This window comes from Trichosurus vulpecula, chromosome 3 (genome assembly GCF_011100635.1).
Source record: "Trichosurus vulpecula isolate mTriVul1 chromosome 3, mTriVul1.pri, whole genome shotgun sequence".
In the NCBI taxonomy this organism is placed as follows: domain Eukaryota; kingdom Metazoa; phylum Chordata; class Mammalia; order Diprotodontia; family Phalangeridae; genus Trichosurus; species Trichosurus vulpecula.
The window spans coordinates 172,266,734-172,285,421 of record NC_050575.1 but is presented as its reverse complement, the minus strand read 5'-3'; the positions used below and the strand labels follow the sequence as shown (position 1 = coordinate 172,285,421).

General features: G+C 35.6%; 1 protein-coding gene across 2 annotated transcripts in view; it reads right to left on the bottom strand.

The window, feature by feature from the left end:
• Window positions 1-18,688, bottom strand: part of QSOX2 (quiescin sulfhydryl oxidase 2) — a 71,695-nt gene that overhangs the window by 31,658 nt on the left and 21,349 nt on the right. Inside the window, exons 2-5 of one of the 2 annotated variants that reach the window (XM_036750690.1) lie at window positions 3,574-3,674; window positions 1,978-2,026; window positions 1,412-1,517; window positions 1,038-1,128 (exon numbers count right to left, since the gene is read on the bottom strand). In XM_036750690.1, the coding sequence (XP_036606585.1) occupies window positions 1,038-1,128; window positions 1,412-1,517; window positions 1,978-2,026; window positions 3,574-3,674 (347 nt within the window). Of the gene's footprint in view, window positions 1-1,037; window positions 1,129-1,411; window positions 1,521-1,977; window positions 2,027-3,573; window positions 3,675-18,688 lie in introns of both variants that reach the window. The other variant, XM_036750689.1, reaches the window with a different exon arrangement.

The window sequence follows — 18,688 nt, the reverse complement described above, 5'->3', positions numbered from 1 at the left end:
ATTCTCAGAGAACATTAGTCACTTATTCTTACAACTGTGTTAAAGTTTAATTTGGACTATGACAAAACAGTAAACTTCCACAGTCTCAAAATGAACCAAAAGTATAGCAGGACACCACAAAAATATCTCATTTTTTATAAAGTGGTTAAAGTGCCTGGATATAAATACGTTTCTGAAATAGCCTTAATGACAATGAACCTAAAACAAGGAAAGACATCTATGAAAGAATTCAAATGGTCAGAAAAGTTCCAAATTACCTTTGAACTTTAAACATGAAATCCCTGGTCTTATATTTCAAACCTTTCTGGCTCGTTAAGCCTCAATTCAATTCCATTTAACAAAGATCAAATGCCTACTAACTGCAAGGTACTATACTGAGATGGAGATATAAAGAAAAAGTCTTTTTACTGAAGAAGCTTACATTTGATGGGGAAGATATGAGTAAATACAAGACAATTTGAGGAGAGAGAATTAACTAATAACTGACGGTATCTGGGAAGACGTCATGAAAGAGGTGGTACCTGAACTGAGCCTTAAATGAAGATAAGGATTCTGAAAAAGAGGCATTAAAGCCAGGGGAACTTCAGAGGTCACCATCATATGTTGATGTATGCTACCCCTAACCTACCCTGTACTTTGCTCATATATGTACATGTGTGTATGTATACATGTATGTGTACATACGCATGTGTGTATATACATATGCTGTCTCTCCTTATCATAAGCTCCTTAATGGCAGGTTCTATTTCATTTTTGTCTTTGTATCCCTAAAGCCTAGCACAGTGACTAGCAAATAGCAGATACATAATAAATGCTTACTGATGTATTGATTAAGATGGAAGATGCAAAGTCAAGTTTGGAAAATAGCTAGTAATACAATTTAGCTAGAATGCAGGGTATATGAAGTGAAATAACAATAACTAAGACTGAAAAGACGCCCAAACTAATTATGAAAGAATTCTGACTGTACGCTTCTGAAATCAAACTACATGGTTTGATTTTTTAAAATGAGATGAAATGAAAAAATTATACAGTACCTCTCGTCCAACATACGAGTTGTTGCTTTCAAACAAAACAGCAATGTAACAACCACCGCTGTTTTCCAAGAGAGGAGAAATGTCACTGGACCTTTTGGGAGGAAAAATAAAATAATTTAATCTACAAAGGACCTTGGCCTACTTCACCACCATCTTCAAGTAGCCACATAGTCAAAGAATCTTTGAGTTAAAAGGGAACTTAGCAGTCCTTTAACATAACCCCTAGCAGTCAAACCCATTTTAAGTTGGAATAGAAGCCTGAAACCTGGGTCTAGCAAACAAATCAATATCTGAAGAGAACAAACTTGAGTTTTATTTCTTGTCTTTTTTTTCCTGGAGATAAAAATGTCACTTTTCACAACCAATATGCTTACGTAACAGGGTCCAAAGATGGACAAGCGGGAGGTCTGTTTCCTTGGGTATGATTCTGGAGGAAATCAATCATTGTTTGCCTTACTGTCTGGGGCTCTCTATCAATTCCTGCTGAAAAAAATTAAAAATTAAGCCACTACTACTATTCCAAATGACAAACACCAAACACAATTGAAAAATACAGATCTTTTATTGAATTCCTAACTTGTTCTCTAAAATAAACAACAAACAGGTCACAGTACTGATGTATGTAAGTCTACATACAGGAGTTATATAATGTGAGTGCTCTAGCCCAGTGATGTCAAATAGGTGGGCTACAACATTCCTGTCATTGGGAAATATTTAACAAAATTAGACAAAAACAGAATGGGGCATACATGCTAATATGTAGTTTTCTAATTTGATACACAACCTGCAGGGATCCCTGTATGTGGTTTACTGCCCCGCCCTCACCCCTCCCCTTCTCTATTTGAGTTTAATATCACTGTTCTAACCAAAGGACCATTTAAATGTAAAAAGATTGCAAGATAACCCTAGTCTATTTCAAATATAATGATCATATTCATACCTTTGTAATTTTCTCCAGTTGTAAACTCCTTTGTAAATGCTTTAAAATACTGAAGAAAAAATACAACAAATAAGAAAAATTTTTGCTAATAGATATTATACATGTAACATATACAACCCCAAACGTGCACCTTTACAATTATACCTCTTTGAACAATTTTCTCCAAAAATGGCTCAGTGAATTTCAGAATCTTTCCATTGGCATTACTGCATTAAAAATTATAGTATATGCCTTAAACTATGACATGGTTTAAAATAATATTCCTGCTCATATAAGCAATCAGATTTTTTAACTCCCAAACATTCACAAACTATATTTTTTTCTGATCAATCCAGTGAGAAACAAGCCTACGTAATACAATGGTTTAAAAATATAAAAGTCAAAGTGGTTAAGAATAATGCACATTTATGTAGTACCTTAAGGTTTAACAAAGTATTCTCCTCACAACAATCCTCTCAGGTGGGAAGTAGAAGTATCTTTACCCCCATTTGCAGATGAATAAACTGAGGCTCAATAAGGTTCAATGAATTACAAACTTTCTACCCTTAGTTATCAGAGATGAGACTTAAAGCCAGGCCTTCTAACTAAGTCTGGTTCCAACAATCCTTCCACCATAGTATGATGCCTGTCTATCCCAACAGATATGTTTTAAAGTCTATTTAGCTGCAACACTATTTTCATATTGTTGTCAGGTCTAGGGAATCTCTCATTCCAGTTAAACATTATACCCATAGTGTGTTAGAACTGGAAGAGGCCTAAGAGATAATTTAGTTTAATCTCCCTCAAAGAGGCTGTTTCTTGTTAAGATGTCATAGTAATAAGTTAATGGATTTATTTTGGAGTTGAAAAGGTCCTTTTAAGCAATGATTTTTCTCATAAAATCTGTTAAAAGGCATTTTCCATTTTGGAAATATCTATGCATGTAAGTGTGGTATAAAACTGACTTACCAAATAAGGATTTCCAACTTCGAAACAAAACAAAACAAAAGGAGACTCCTGGTTGATTCTATTCCTTTTGTTTAGGCCTAAATGGGCAGGGAGTTATAAAGCTTGAAATTTAAACTGTGCCCTCTAGTGGGAGGAAAAAGCACAACTCTGTCTTATCATATCAAGCGATTAGCCACTGCAGTGTTAACTGTACATTAGCCACCTCTATATCCTTAGCAGAATTAGCTGGTATTCTTAGAGCCATAATAAGTTCCTTTGCCTCTAATTTTTTTTTTTAAAAAGCATTAAAAACAAACACCTTTCTTTGTATAGTCACCCACTATATATTCTACTGACATTTCTATATTTGGACTGCCTTTCTTAAAGGTTTTAAAAATAAGGAAATAATCCAGCAAAAACATAGTACATTCTGATAGGAGCTTAGGGTGGGGTGAAACACTTGCAAAACACACATAAAGCCTTCTGATAAGTTCGAATACTTGGCCAAAATGTAAGAATAAACTGTGGGAATATAAATGTAATGAGTTGCAATTTGGATGAAATTCCTTACAAAAATGTTCTGACAGATGGTGAAATAGTAGAAATTATATAGAAAGATGTATCAGTTCGAGCATGAAGTACAAATAATAGGGTGGATAAGCAACTCACCCTAAAAGTTGGGTAAAAATGAATACCATAGTCCCTGCAGGTGTCATAGTTTTCTTCTGCAGCACAATCCAAGACAGCGACTCTAATGGCAGAAGCCCAGTCTGAAAAAAGAGAGTGGGAATTATAAGGAAGCTCAGGGACAGCACAAGTCTGAGGGAGAGCTCCTAACAGCAGCTGTCCCTCAGAACTCTGTCCTGCGCCACCTTCTCTCTATACTCTCTTTCTTAGTGATCTTACTGGTTCAAGGATCATTGCTACACAGATTACACCCATGTTTCTATGGCAGCTCTAATCTCTCTGGAGCTCCAGGTCTGCATCCAGTCTTAAGTACCTTCTGGAGAGCTCAATCTAGGTGTCCCATAGGCATTTCAAAATCAGCACTCCAAAAGAGACCTCATTAGCTTTCCCCTAATCTAGCCTTCTTTGGAAATGCTACCCTATTTCTGCTCAGGACACTAATATCCTTCCAATTATCCAGGTTCTCAGCCTTGGAGTTACGCTCCACTTTTTACTCTCTCCCTTCCACCCAACTCCAATGACTTGGGGAATCTTGATGTTTCCACCTCTACATCTCTGTCTTTCAACCACCATGGCCACTGTTCTCCTTCAGGCCCTATCAGCTCTCTCTCTCAGACTATCACAATGGCTTCCTAAGTGGTCTCCTGACCTCTAGTATCTCCCCTCTCCAGTATATCCTCCACACAGATATCAAAACAACACTCTTGAAGCACACGTCTGACCACGTCACTCTTTCACTCGTGAAGTTGCAGTGGATCCCTATCACTTCATAGCATAGAAAACGAACTCCCCGTCTGTCACCGAAATAAAGTCCTTTACAATTTGGCTCCAACTTGTCTTTCAAACTGATAGCACACCTCGCAAAATCATTTTGTATTTCCCTGTCACGTATTTTATTTACTTATGGGTCCATGGGATTTAACCCCTTGAGGGCGGGCATGCTCTCATTTTTTGTCTTGTATCTGCATTGTCTAGCACAGTGCCTTGATTGATCAAATGATTTTACTTGAAAGACAATGAGCAAAAAAGGGCCAAAGAAGAGTTGGCTTCTTTGACACTCATCTTGGTTGTTGTGTTTCTGCTTTGAGGAAACAAACGCTGCTGCTTTTTGGTTCATCAATGAAGTACATTAATATAATTTTCTGTCAAATGAATAAGATGTATAAAATCAAAACCCTCAACAGAATAGATGCATCTTCTATTAAAGATGGCAATAGAGCAAAGTGAAATTTGCTGAATTTGCAGATCATTCAGCAGCTCACAATGCTGCACAGTCTCCTGATTAAACTCACAAAGCCATAGATTTGATTGATGAAAGGTCTGTTAACAGAAACTGCAGTTAAAGGACAGTATCTGATACAGCTAGAGATATACTAAACAAGTGTTTACAGATTGAGGGGTGTGGTTTAGAAAGTCAGTCTTTTAAGAATGGCTACAAAATTCTCATTCAAATAAGAGTAAAAATAAAACTTGGCAAATGCAAGTAACAACTGGGCTACTAAATAAAATATATTTCTGGCATGTACATTTTTCTCAGACTCAAGAAGAGAAGGTAAAATGGACGTTTTTCTTTTTTCAAGGAGAAGGGATTTTTTCCCTTTTAACTAGGAAACTAAAATTATTTGGTAATAATCATTCATAGACTTTAACTCTGCTAAGGTTTTGATGGGAAGCTTTGAGTCTTTGAAACATGGAATAAAATTTAAGATCTGGTTTTGAATTTCAGGCTCAACTCAGAGCTTTGCGGCAATAAACAAGTCAGGTCACTTCACCATGCCCTAATTTTTTTACTTGTAAAATGGGGATAATAATACACCACTTATTTCACAGGAGTGTTTTGAGAAAAACACATTGTAAGCTTTAAAGGGCTGCAATAAGAATTATAAACATCATCATGATCACCATTATCAGCATCATTATCTCAAATGGTCAATTTTCTTTGGGCATTTTTGTGATGTTGTCTCAAAACTACAGAAAGAAGCATGAAAATATGAAAAGAGCAAGAAGATGGTGAATTTAAAATGAGTCATTAAATTTGCACATATTTGAAGGCTCATGTATATCTAGCATTCAATGATATTTTCCACTTGATTCACCAACTTTGTTAAAACATGAATAGTAATTTTTGCTCTGTAATCATTAGGGAGTTAAGTATATATGTATAAAATTCATGGAAATAAAATAAAGGCATTGTCCTTATGATTAGTAAGTAAATACTGTGCATGCTACATGCTAGTTGAACAAGATCAGTCAATTCATTAAATCTGTCTATGTTAAATGGATCAGAGGAAAAAAGAATGACAATAACTGCTCTGGATCACAGGTTTGCATCTTTCTGTATTCTCAAATTGCACAGAGCTACAGAACAGCTAATACTTTCATTCAATTAATATAACAGATGGCAACAGAATGTTGAAAAGAAAGTAACTTTTAAGTAGCATAACCCACTGTCAAGATTTCTTTCAAGACTACGGTGTTTATGCGTAATAAACAACAACTTATGTATGATACTTTTTAGAGCACTTTCTCATCTGTCATCTTAACTCCCTTTCCACTACTAAGCTCAGCCTACTCATCTTCCTCCTATTTCAATGTCACTTCCTCTACAAACTCTTATCTAAGAAGAAAGGTGTCCCATTCTGCCTTAACATACATCTCCTATAGTACTCTCTTCATTCATCACCCAAGAAACCATAGAATAACACAATATCAGAGTTGAAAGGAATTTCCTTAATGATTTTCCAGTTGAAAGCCCCTCATTTTACAAACAGAGAAGGTGAGATCCTGTGTCATATCCCAGAAACAGTGGCAAAGTCCATTTCTTTTGCAATTATACAACTGTTTACATATGCATCGTTTAAGCCTGGTTTAACTGATTGTTCACCCTTGTAATATTTGCCCTCTACTAAATTTCTACTCTGATGTCTCATTATGGCAAGGAGGTTGCCTAGAGTTCTTAAGGGATATACCAGACAAAGTCAAATTCAGCAGGTCCAATCAATTTAATTTAATTTAATTCAACTAGTATTTGTTAAAGTCCTACCTAGAGTCAAGTACCGTGCTAGGGGAAACAAAGACAAAAAGAAAAAAGAAATATTCTTCTCCTAAAGGGGCTTAAATTCTATTGTGAGAAAACAAAATATGCATAGGTAGATAAATAGGAAAATACTAAATATATTAAATGTAATTTTGGGGAAAAATCAAAATAATTTGGAGGGCTTTGTAACAACTAAAGGAATGAAGAATGGCCTCATGTAGGAGACGGCACATCAGGTGAGATCAGAAAGGAAACAGCTTAGGAAATCCAGAAGACTGCTGTAAGAACTAACACCATTCCAGACAGCCAATGCAAAAGCACAAAAATGAGATGGATTGTCATGTACAGGGATTGAAAAAGCAAATATGTCAGCAGTTTGGCTGGAACATAGGATGTTTGGCATTTAAGGCTCTTCACAACTTGGTCTCCAGTCTTCTTGTAAAAGGTCTAGCTCATGGCTGTCCAACCTTAGGTTTTTATTGAAACAATAGACAATATATTTTGATTTGCCATTTTAGTGAGAGCTCTGCAGTAGCTCGGCTTTGTTTACTAAAGCATTTATGTAAATTTCTATGCTTGTAGGTGGGCCACATAAATCACACTGCAGGCGGAATGCATTTTGAACAGCCGGAGTCTAGCTAATATTCTCAGTAACATGATCCAAGACAACTCTGAAGAACTTATGATGAACAATGCCATCCATCCCTAGGGAAAGAACTGATGTTGCCTGAACACAGACTTAAGCATACTTTTTTTTTAAACTTTTTAAATTTTTCTTGAGGTTTTTCGGTCTGTTTTCTTTCACAACATGACGATTATGGATATGTTTTGCATAACTACACATGTATAATCTATATCAAACTTCTTGCAGTCACAATGATGGGTGGGAGGGAGGAAGGGAGAGAATTTGGAACTCAAAGTTTTAAAAATGAATGTTAAAAGTTGTTTTTACTTGTAATTGAGGAAATTAAAAAATACATAAATATAAAAAATGTCTAGTTAAACAGATATAGATAACTATTTTTTTATTACAATGACATTTTGGTATATAGAAATTTGCATCTAGACTGACATGAAATTATCTAAAACCATGACTGATGACTTAAGTTGTTTACCTAAATTGTCTATCAGCTGCATTTGATCTTAGTAATTTTTCTGATGCAGTACTGGACTGCAATGGGCTTCATAAAATAAAAAGTTGTTATCGCCTTTGGCATTAGTTCAGGCCTTGTGTCTTTCTCACTTGTACGCTTTCTTTGTAACCCTATTGTCAACAGCTTAGTTCAGACATTATCATTTGTATCTAGATGACTACAATAGCTTCCTAGATGGTCTCCCTTCTTTCAGTCTCTTCTTGATCCAATTCCTTCTGTAAATGGTGTTGGTCCACTAACTAGAAACCTTCAAGGGCTCTTCACTGCCTACATAATAAGTCCCATACTTCTCACCCTATAATGCAAGACCTCTCAAAACCTGGTCCCAATCTTCCTTTCCAATATTCTAATTTATTTTCTATGTGAATCTTCTGCTCTAGCCAAACATATCTGACGGTTACCTAAACACACCGGATCCTTCTGCTTGCCACTTCACTAATCTAGAATGTCCCCATATCCAACCTACCCTCTTTAATCCAAATCTGATCCATTCTCCCCAAAGCAGTTCATACCCCACATCAAAGCAGTTCATACCCCACATCTTCTATCAAGTCTTCCTTGACCACTCAGCCTTCTCTGAACTATGGAAATTATTGTCTATATAACTCATTTGGCAATTAATCACATACAGGCTTGTGATAACTTCTATTGTCTTCAACTATCATTTCAAGGTCTCATTTGATATTTTACTTTTCACATCTTTACGACTTCTCTTCCCAACTATACTATAAGCTCCTTGAGGGCAAGGAACCTGAAAACTTCTTTGTAACTCACACAACAGTGCCTTCCATTTACAAGACCCTCAATTTTTTTAAAAAAATGTGTATTCAAAAATTGTATTTTTCCCATTATATACAACAGTATATAAATACATATAAATGCATTTACATAGCATTTGAAGATTAGTGGTCCAAAAAAAGCTTTAAATATTTAAATTCTTAGAACAGCATACCTTAGGAAGCTTCTACATGAGCTGCCAGATTAACCATTCTAAATAAATTCTACCTGTAAATCTGATTTAACAACTACAATTCTGTATGCTGGTTTACTTAATTATTTCATTGAATATACCAGGTGTTTGAATAGTGGGAAACAAATAGTTATTTCATAGGCAAAGTGGAATAACATAAAGAACGTTGTATTTGGAGCTTGTTGCCCAGCATGCAAGACCCAGTTATTCCGCTTATTAGCAGTGTGACCTCGGTCCAGAAGGGCTCCTAACCTTTTCTAGTGCCTATGGACCCCTTCTTAACAAGTGATATAATTGAAATGATACACGGTGAATCATACGCAAACGGCTTCAAATGGTTCCACTTGCAGGTGATATTGTGACGAGGAGAACTGCCCATATGTCTAAGGGTAGATGGATGGATGGAAGGAAGGAAGGAAATAAGCATTTATTAAGTACTTAACTATGTGCCAGGTACTGTGCTAAGCATTTTACAAATATTATTTCATTTGATCTTCACAACAATCTTGGGAGGCAGGTACTATTATCCCCATTTTACAGATGGAGAAGCTGAGGCAGACAGAGGTTAAATGACTTGCCCAGGATCACACAAGTATTAAGTATCTGAGGCCAGATTTTAAATCAGGTCTTCTTGATTCCAAGTCCAGCACTCTATCTACTGTGCCACCTAGCTACCTGGAATTTTAACAACTAATTGAGAAACTAAAATCTTCCTATTTTGCATTACCAAAAGGCAAAGCAACAGATGTAAAGATGCTCACTTGATTATATATTTATGTATGTATGTACGTATGTATGTATGTATGATGCTGAAGCTGATGTAATAAAAGATTTGTTACTTTACAAATCTATTGATGGCAATACCATATCAAAAGAAAATTTCAATATAATTGACAAAAATTTAATGAAAATGATACATTCTGGGAGAACTGAGTTAAACCAATTTAGCTCAGTTGATAACATGTCAAAACACAGATTCTAGAAGCACAAGTTTATTTTTTAAAATCAGTTTTATTTTAAAAATACAAAATCTGTTAAGAACTCCTTTCCCTTTCCTTAAAATATAGAACAATCTTTTCAACCTCTTCTTTTTCCCCCTCACTTAATAGTGTTTTATTTTTTCCAATTAAATGTAAAGATATTTTTCAACATTCACTTTTATAAGATTTTGAGTTTCAATTTTTTTCCTTCCTCCCTCCCTCCCTTCCCCTCTCCCCATGATGGCAAGCAATATGATAAAGGCTATATTTGTACAATCATATTAAACATATTTCTGCATTAGCCATGTTGTAAAAGAAGAATCAGAAGAAAAGGGAAAAAGCACAAGAAAGATAGAAACACAACTTTAAAATGAGACCCCTTGTGCAATCTGGATATGATGCATGTTTCGTAATCATTTGACTTGAGCTATAGAGAGAGGCCTTATATACAGTTTTTCAAATCATGACAAGAGCAATAAACTATGAAAATCAGTACATCATAGGGAAGGTTCTTTGCAAAATTATGTGATGACAGGAAGCATAACACAGGGCACTTCTATATTATTGCAAAACACACTGGCTTTCTCATGCCAAAGCACTTCAAAGAGTGTTGGAGTTTAAAAATTAGAAAATCATATTTTTCTTAAGTGATAATATTGAATATGAAGAAAGTTAACCGTATAACAAAAATTTCCTCTTTAAACTTGACTATTTAGTGGACACTTCTGCAAAGCTGAGAATTATAAATAAATCAATGCAAAACCCTCAACTGCATAGCTTGATTTTAAAAAAATAAAATGGCTACATTGATTTTATTATTACTTTTATGAACATGAAACAGAAGAAAGTCAAGAGCTAATTATTAATCATTTGATAAGTGTACAGAAGCAATTATTATTAAATTATAAAGACCTATAGGATATTCTAAACATAAATGGATAAAGAACCCATCTGCAAAAGACAAATATGATACTGCTGGTCTTACTGCATCTGAACAAGAACAATCAATAGACTTGCCTTGTGATAGTTTACTAAAATAATTGTTTGAGCCAGAAAACCTCATGTTTCAGTTATGACTAAATAATGAGTTTTCTGTCTTATCAAACAGAGGCACATGGTATGCATTTTATTACCGTTTACATCTTATTTGTGTGATATGAGGTTTTCTGCTATAGCAAAAAAAAAGAAAAGATGCCAATGCTTATCAATGGTTGAAAAATCATAAGAACCAATATGAATACCACCAGGTTTTGAGGAACTGCACCAAAAAGTCTACTTCTCATATTAATAATGATACTATTGTGATTATTATTTTACAAATTATAAATATTAAAATGGTAAATGGATTTATAACAAATATATGTATAATGTATCATTTTATTGTTTGAGGTTTATGTTATAAAATTATAATAAACTTTAAATTTTATTTGAATAATCTATGAGCTAATAATTACTTTCATAGATGGTCTTATGAAAAGTCTGGGTGGAATGACTTTTAATTGTTTGAAAAAAAAATAGCAGGGAGCTTCACTACATAGAGTTTGGAAACCATTTCCTGGGAATTATCACTATCGTCACAAGGCTTCAGTACAATCTTTTGAATTCTAATACAAATATGTGGATAACACTACTGAAGGTCATTGTTAAGGACCATATAAAACAATGAATGTGGAAGCACTTTGTATCCACAAAACACTAAATAAATATGAACACATTATTACTAATGCCGAAAAAGACAATAATAATATGGTTCTACACTTTTGCATGGACACCCATGTATTACTAAGGAACATTAGAAAGGGGGATATGTTTCTTCAAAATTGCTTTCCAGTATCATCTATTTATATATTAAAATCACAACTTGTAAGCTGAACAGAATCTAGATTTCCACACTGAGTTTAACTCAAGTGTGTACAAAATGTTTCCCTTCGGTTCTTTAGGTTCTAGTAGAGTACCTGGTATATAGTACACTTTAAAAAAGGCTTTACTGTTTCAAAGGCACCATTCACATATCCTATCAGCTACAAAACAAAAGAACTAAGTTCTTCTTACTCTGAGAAAAAGAGCCAAATAGGTAGAGAAACAGGAAATGGGATCAAGGGAAGAAGAGAACAAGTATTTATTAAGCATCTATTATGTGCCAGTCACTGCTCTAAGCGCTTTACAAATACTACCTCAACTAATCCTCACAACAACTTTATGAGGCAGGTCCTATTATTTTCCCCATTTTACAGACGAGAAAACTGAAGTTAAATGACTTGCCCAGGGTCACAGAGCTAATAAGTATCTGAGGCTGAATTTGAATTCAAGTCTTCTTGACTCTAGTGATTCTATTTACTGAGCCACCTGGCTGCTCTTAATAGTATCAGTATCAGACTCTAGTTAGGGCATATTCACAGCTGGGGAAAGGAGAAAGTGGACAACATTTACCAGCTCATGACGATAATAGAGAACTGGCCCTAACCTATTTCCACACTGCCATAGCAGCCAACTATCTATTGCAAGGGTTCTTAATTTGAGGTCCATGGCCTTCCATTGGGTCCCTGCATAGATTTTAGGGTATCTATGAACTTGGAAGAGAAAGAAATTTGAATCTTTATTTTCACTATCCTTTAACTGAAATTTAGTATTTCCTTCAATTATTTAAAAAAATTATTCTGAGAAAAGGTCCAGAGGCTTCCCTAAATTGCTAATAGGATTCATGGCACAAAAAGTTAAGAATCTCTGATATATAACTGAACCCCATCACTGTTGGACCCCCAAAACAGAGATTTTGTGACCTCCTCAAAGAAAGCATAAAAAAGAGGCCTCACTATAATTTGCTTGGAAAACATTGTCTACATGGATATAGCACACAGTTTGACACCTGTGCTATATAAACACTATCTCATAATAATAATAGCTAATAGCCAGTATGTATTCAATGCTTTAAAGACTGCAAAGCATTTTACATGTTATCTAATTTGATCCTTACAACAGCACTGAGGTTAAGTGTTACTATTACATCCATTTTACAGATGAAGAAACTAAGGATAGCAGAAGTTAAGTGACTTATCCAGAATGACAAAGCTAATATGAGAGTGAGGCAGGGTTCAAGCTAGGGGGTCCAGCTGACCTGACTCCAGTCTAGTACTCTATCCATTGTATCACCTAGCTGCCTAGACTAACCACTTTTAGGACCTCATTTTTCATTATTATTTGTCTTCACGCAGAGTGCATATTTGGTTGGCTAATAAAAGGCAGATCAATCAAGTTTTGTATAGGATCTGTGATCTAATCAGTGAGGGTGCTCCCACTCCTGACTCAAATCACTGCGCCTCACTATTTTAGTAGATCAGATTGTCTTGGGAGGGATACCAGGACTGAAAAATTCTTTGGTCACACTGTTGATGAGCCTCTCTAAACTTAGCTTGATTGGTCTTTGGGATATAAACATACAGTGATTCAACAAACCCAAACTTGAAGTCTTTTCAACTTGGCACAATCTAACAGAGTTTGTGTCCTATAACCTTAGCCTTCCAGAACCCAGGATCACTGCCATGCCATAATGAGGCACAGAAATAAGATTTTAAAGGAATACAATCATGCCACTAACAACAAATGGTAGTTCCATCCATCATATAGAACTAGTACTCTTCGGTATCTCACTATAGACAATAAACTATTTTCATTAGTTAGTTTTTGCCTGAATACGAAGGCTTATGCTTACACTTTTAAAAATTGCCCTCATCTTGAAATTTTTAAGAATTTAGTTAAAAGGGTGAAAGGAAATACAGGCAATTTAAAGCAAAAAAAGTTAATAAAAATCTACTAAATTTTTAAAAATTTTAAAATTTATTAAAGTTGGTAATGTCATCCCTCGGCTCACTAAGGAAATCCTACTTTAAGCTTAAAAATCAGCTTTACTACACATGAACTGAAACACAGAATTAAGAATGTTACCACTTAGAAGGAGAATAGCCAGCACACTTTAATTTCTTATCTGCTATAAAACTGGAGGAGGGAAATCAAGTCGCTCAGCATGTCAATGCGTGTGGCACAAGGCTGACGCCTTACATTTTTATAAAGATTCCTGTACATGAACAAGTGTATTTCAGAAGCTCTTCAAAGATAAAACACTTGTTCAAACTGCCTCTCCGTTCCAAGTTCTAATCCCGACTGGCAGTCATTCCGAAGGGTCTTTGCTGTCGCTGTTACTGTTGTTGATGTTGTTGTAGTAAAGAAATTCGGCATGTTCAAATGAGGAAGGATGAAGCAGCTGATGGAGAGTTTCAGTTACATTGGCCATATTAACAGCTGACCACGCTCCAGCAGGAACTGCAAGCATCCCAGAGCAGATGGAAGGGTATTCACAGGGGCACAAAAGATACAACAGTCTATTTTATCAAATAAAATGCAAAAAAAAAAAAGTTTGGCTTCAGGGTATCTGTCTCATTCAACTTACACCACTCCCCCTCCTCCCGCCTTTTCCACCTGTCCAGATCCTGACCTACAATGAATTCAGAAACACTATAAAACCAAATGCAAAAAGGCTACTTTTATAACAATACAAGCCCATCTCCAGCTAAACACTGAGGTTAAAGAGCACCAGCTGGGATGCGTTTATAGTGCACTTCCCTCACCACCGACTTTTTTTTTCCCTTAAAAAAAAAAAAAAGGTCCTACAGATTGAGAGCTGGAAACCATGTTTTTTACTCCTGCACAGGGTAACTTATTTGTACCAGACTGGTTATTTTTGGTATTAAATAATTTTAAAATTATCACCCAAATAGGTTTCTATACAGATGTAAGATAAAATGTATTTTGAAAGTTAATTCCAGATGAATCTGATTTTTAAAAAGCTGGGTACAGATATGGAAGTAATCACAGGTAATGGAAGATTAATACTAAAGCTTAGTAGGATCTTGTGATTTTTTACTCGTTCATTTACAGGAAAGTTACAGTCAGAAATGCTAAAGTTTAGAATGAGCAGAGGTAGGCAAGGAATGCTAAGGTTTTGGTTTTTTTAAACTATGCTGCAGAAAAGAGGAGTAACAAAGAAAACAATAATAACAGAAGATGAACATAAGGCTCAAATCTCATTTTGCTATTGTTTTCTCTGCCAAGAAAAGTTAATTTTGGGCTGGAAAGACCAGAAAAAAGTTGCTATTAAGTTGAAACCCTCATTAAGTAGAGAGATAATAAATAAGAGAGCACCTTGAGCCCTTGATAACTTTAATTCACCAGGTCCTGACAAACTAAACCTGATGATCCTGAAAGAACTGGAAAATATAATTATTGAAGCAATGATATTTAAGAGATCATGAAGAAGAGGTAGGTGCTACAAAACTGGATAAGGGCAATTTTATTTAATTTTAAAGAAGAGACTGAGTCTTCAAATTATATCCCAGTGAGCTTAATGTCATTCCTGGCAAAATTCTAGAACACACTATTAAAGGGATGGTTAATTATCTAACAAAGGAAGCAAATGATCACAATGAGCCAACATGGCTCCATCAAGAACTATCTGTGCCATTCTAACCTGATTTTCTTTTTTGACAGGATTATTAGACTGGTAGATCAGGGAAATACTACAAATATACTTTACCCAAATTTTAGCTAAGCATTTGAAACCAGCTTCCATGCTATCATTATGGATAATAATAGTAACAATAGCTAATATTTATATAGTGCTTTAAGGATTAAAATGCTCTACATAAATTATTTCATTATAATTCATTTTTTTGATTATGAGAATAACCCTGTAAGGTAGATGCTATTATTATCCTCATTTTATAGATGAGGAAATTAAGGCTCAGAAAGGGCAAATGATTGGCTCAGGGTCACACTGCTAGTAAAATGATGGAGATAAGTAGGCTAAAAGGCAGATAACAACAATATTATTAATGCTAATAACAATAACCAGCATCTATATAGCTCTTTAAAATTTACAAAAACCTTTAAGAATATTATCTCATTTTATCCTCACAGCAACCCTGGGGCATAGGTGCTATTATTATCCCCATTTCAGGATAAGGAAATGAGGCAGGGAGAAGTTAAGTGACTTGTACAGTATTATACAGATAGTAAATGTCTGAGGCTAGATTTGAACTCAGGTTTTTATGACTTCAAATCCAGTGCTCTGGTCACTATAGCCAGGGCTTCTTAAACTTTTTCCATTCCCAACCCCTTTCCTCTCGAATTTCTGCAGCACTCCTTGGTGTTTCGTGGCTTGAGGGCATGTGCAGTGCAAAGTGTGTGTGCTCTGTGTTTAGAACTAAGGCTGCAGGGAAGTTGCGGGATGCAACATGGGCAAGCGCTGCCAGAAATATCTTGGATTCATTACGCTTTTGATTTTTAATTAATTTTTGGTCATTGCACATTCAGAAACCTTTTACTGTTGCCAAATTTTTCAACACCCCATGTGGGGCCTCAACTCACAGTTTAAGAAGCACTGCACTATTCCACTTAGCTGCCTAGTTTCAGAACTGGTTGAATGATCAGACCCAAAGAACAATAGACATTAATGATTCTATGTCAATTTGGAAAGGAAGGTTCTGATAAGGGTGCCCCAGGACTTCTGTGATTGGCCTTATACTGTAGTGTTTTTTGGGGGGAGGAGGAAGGACAGTAGGGAGACAGGAAGACAAGAGGAAGGGAAGGCTAATTTATTTTTTAAAAGACATCTTAGTGACAGCTTTTGTCTTAAGGATATTGCGGTTTCTTCAACACCACCCCTAAAGTGAATCTTAGTAACAAAGCTAAAAAGGAACTGGCTCTGTACTATTTAACTTTTTTTTTTTAAATCAATGACTTAAGACATGCTTGTCAAAACTGCAGATGACCACAAAGTTAGGCAAGACAAATACAACTAACTGTAGATAATAGAACTAGGGTTCAAAAAAAAATCTTCACAGCTTAGTACTTCATATGAACTAGCCATGTAAGAAGGTCTTTAACAGGGAGAAATTTTTTTTTTTAAATCATCTTTACAAGCACAAGATGGGAGTAGACAGCAAGACAGAAGTTTGTTTGAAAAATATCCTTGAGCATTTCAGTGGATTATAGCTTAATGATTAAATTGTTATATGGAAGCCAAAAAAGCCAACTTGATAAGAAATGACAAAAGAATGAATTTAGAGAAACCTGGAAAGACTTGGATGAACTGATACAGAGTGAAGTGACTAGAACTGGAGAATAATTTATGCAATAATTACAATAATGCAAATGAAAAGAACTTTGCGAGACCAAACAAACTCAGAATGATAAATGCAATGATCAATCATGACTTCGGAAAACTAATGATCTTTCCTCGGGGAAGAAAGATAGACTGACTAGAGGTACAAAATGAGACATACTTTCAGATATGGTCAATGCACAAACCTGTCTTGGTTGACTCTTTATTCTAAAGGTAAGAATTTATTGAGGGACGATGTGGAGAGTTGTGGGGAGAATAAGTATATATTCAGAGTGATGCAAAAAAAAAAGGCAACGACAAAACATTCAACAAAATACACAGAAGAGAGTAGAAGGTGGACAAAGGCAAGGGTAGTGTTGCTACCAACGTAGTAATTTTAATATATACTTTAATAAGTTGTATATACTAGATTCATGGTATACACCATCCTCTTTTTCCATGAAAATCGATGAAGAAAAAAGGTGTATTATCTTTTTAAAGCTAAATAAACCTTAGGTTACCTCAAGAAAGACACAATGTCTAGGACTAGGGAAGGGATAACCCTGCTTTACTCCAGTCTAGTCAGACCACCTAGAGACAGCTAGACAGATAGAGTGCCAGGACTGAAATCAGGAAGATTCATCTTCCTGAGTTCAAATCCAGCCTCAGACACTTACTAGCTGTGTGACCCTGGACAAGTTACTTAATCCTAGTTGCCTCAGTTCCTCATCTATAAAATGTGCTGGAAAAGGAAATGCAAACCAGTGTCTTTGCCAAGAAAACCCAAACGGGATCACGAAGAGTCAGACAGGGTTGAAACAACTGAAAAAGTCAGACCATATTTGGATTATTGTGTTCAAATGATCATCATACCAAAGATTTAGAGCTGAAGGAGACCTTAAAGATCATCTAGTCCAACCAATCCCCTCATCTTATATATGAGGAAGACATTAAGTAACTTGCTCAAGGTCAGACAAGTAGTAGGTGGCAGAGCTGATGATTCAAATCAGGGCACCTGAGTCAAAATCCAATGCTCTTTCATATTTTAGGGTGCAATACTTTAGGAATAACTCCAATAAACTGAGGGAAATTACTAACCCTGATAAACTTGGGGGGGGGGCGTTAAATTGGACTTGGAATCAGGAAGACAAGTTCAAATCCAGCTTCAGACACTTACTAGCTGTCTGACCTTGGGAAAATCATTTAACCTGTTTGCCTCAGTTTCCTCATCTGTAAAATGAGGAACAAAATGAACACTACCTCCCACAGTTGTTGTGAAGATCAATTGAAATAATATTTATAAATCGCTTAGTACTGTACCTGGCACATAGTAGGCTAGTAGTAGTAGTAGTAGTAGTAGTAGTAGCAGCAGCAGCAACAGCAGCAGCAGCAGTAGGTTCCCCCTCAGTAGAAAGGATGGATGAACCATTCTGGGAGTATATTTTAGTACAGATTATTGTTCAAGAGAGGGTTGGACTAGATGAGCTCTGAAATTCTTCCCAACTCTGAGAATCTATGAATTACGGTTAGGCATGAATAGTGGTTAGTTAACTTCCCTGTTAGTAATAGCTCATACATATAAGGTTTTTGTCAAAGCATTTGTCTCATAACATCCTGTGAGGTAGGGAGTACAAATTTTATTATGCCTATTTAAAAGATGAAGAAATTGAGGTTTAGTGAAGCTTAGCGAAGCCCCAGGGTTAATGAAGGCAGGATTAGAACTCAGGTCAGGTCTCCTGAGTTTAAGCTCTCTGCAATAAGCCATGAATCAAAAACACCCCCAAATGTGAAAAGAGGCAA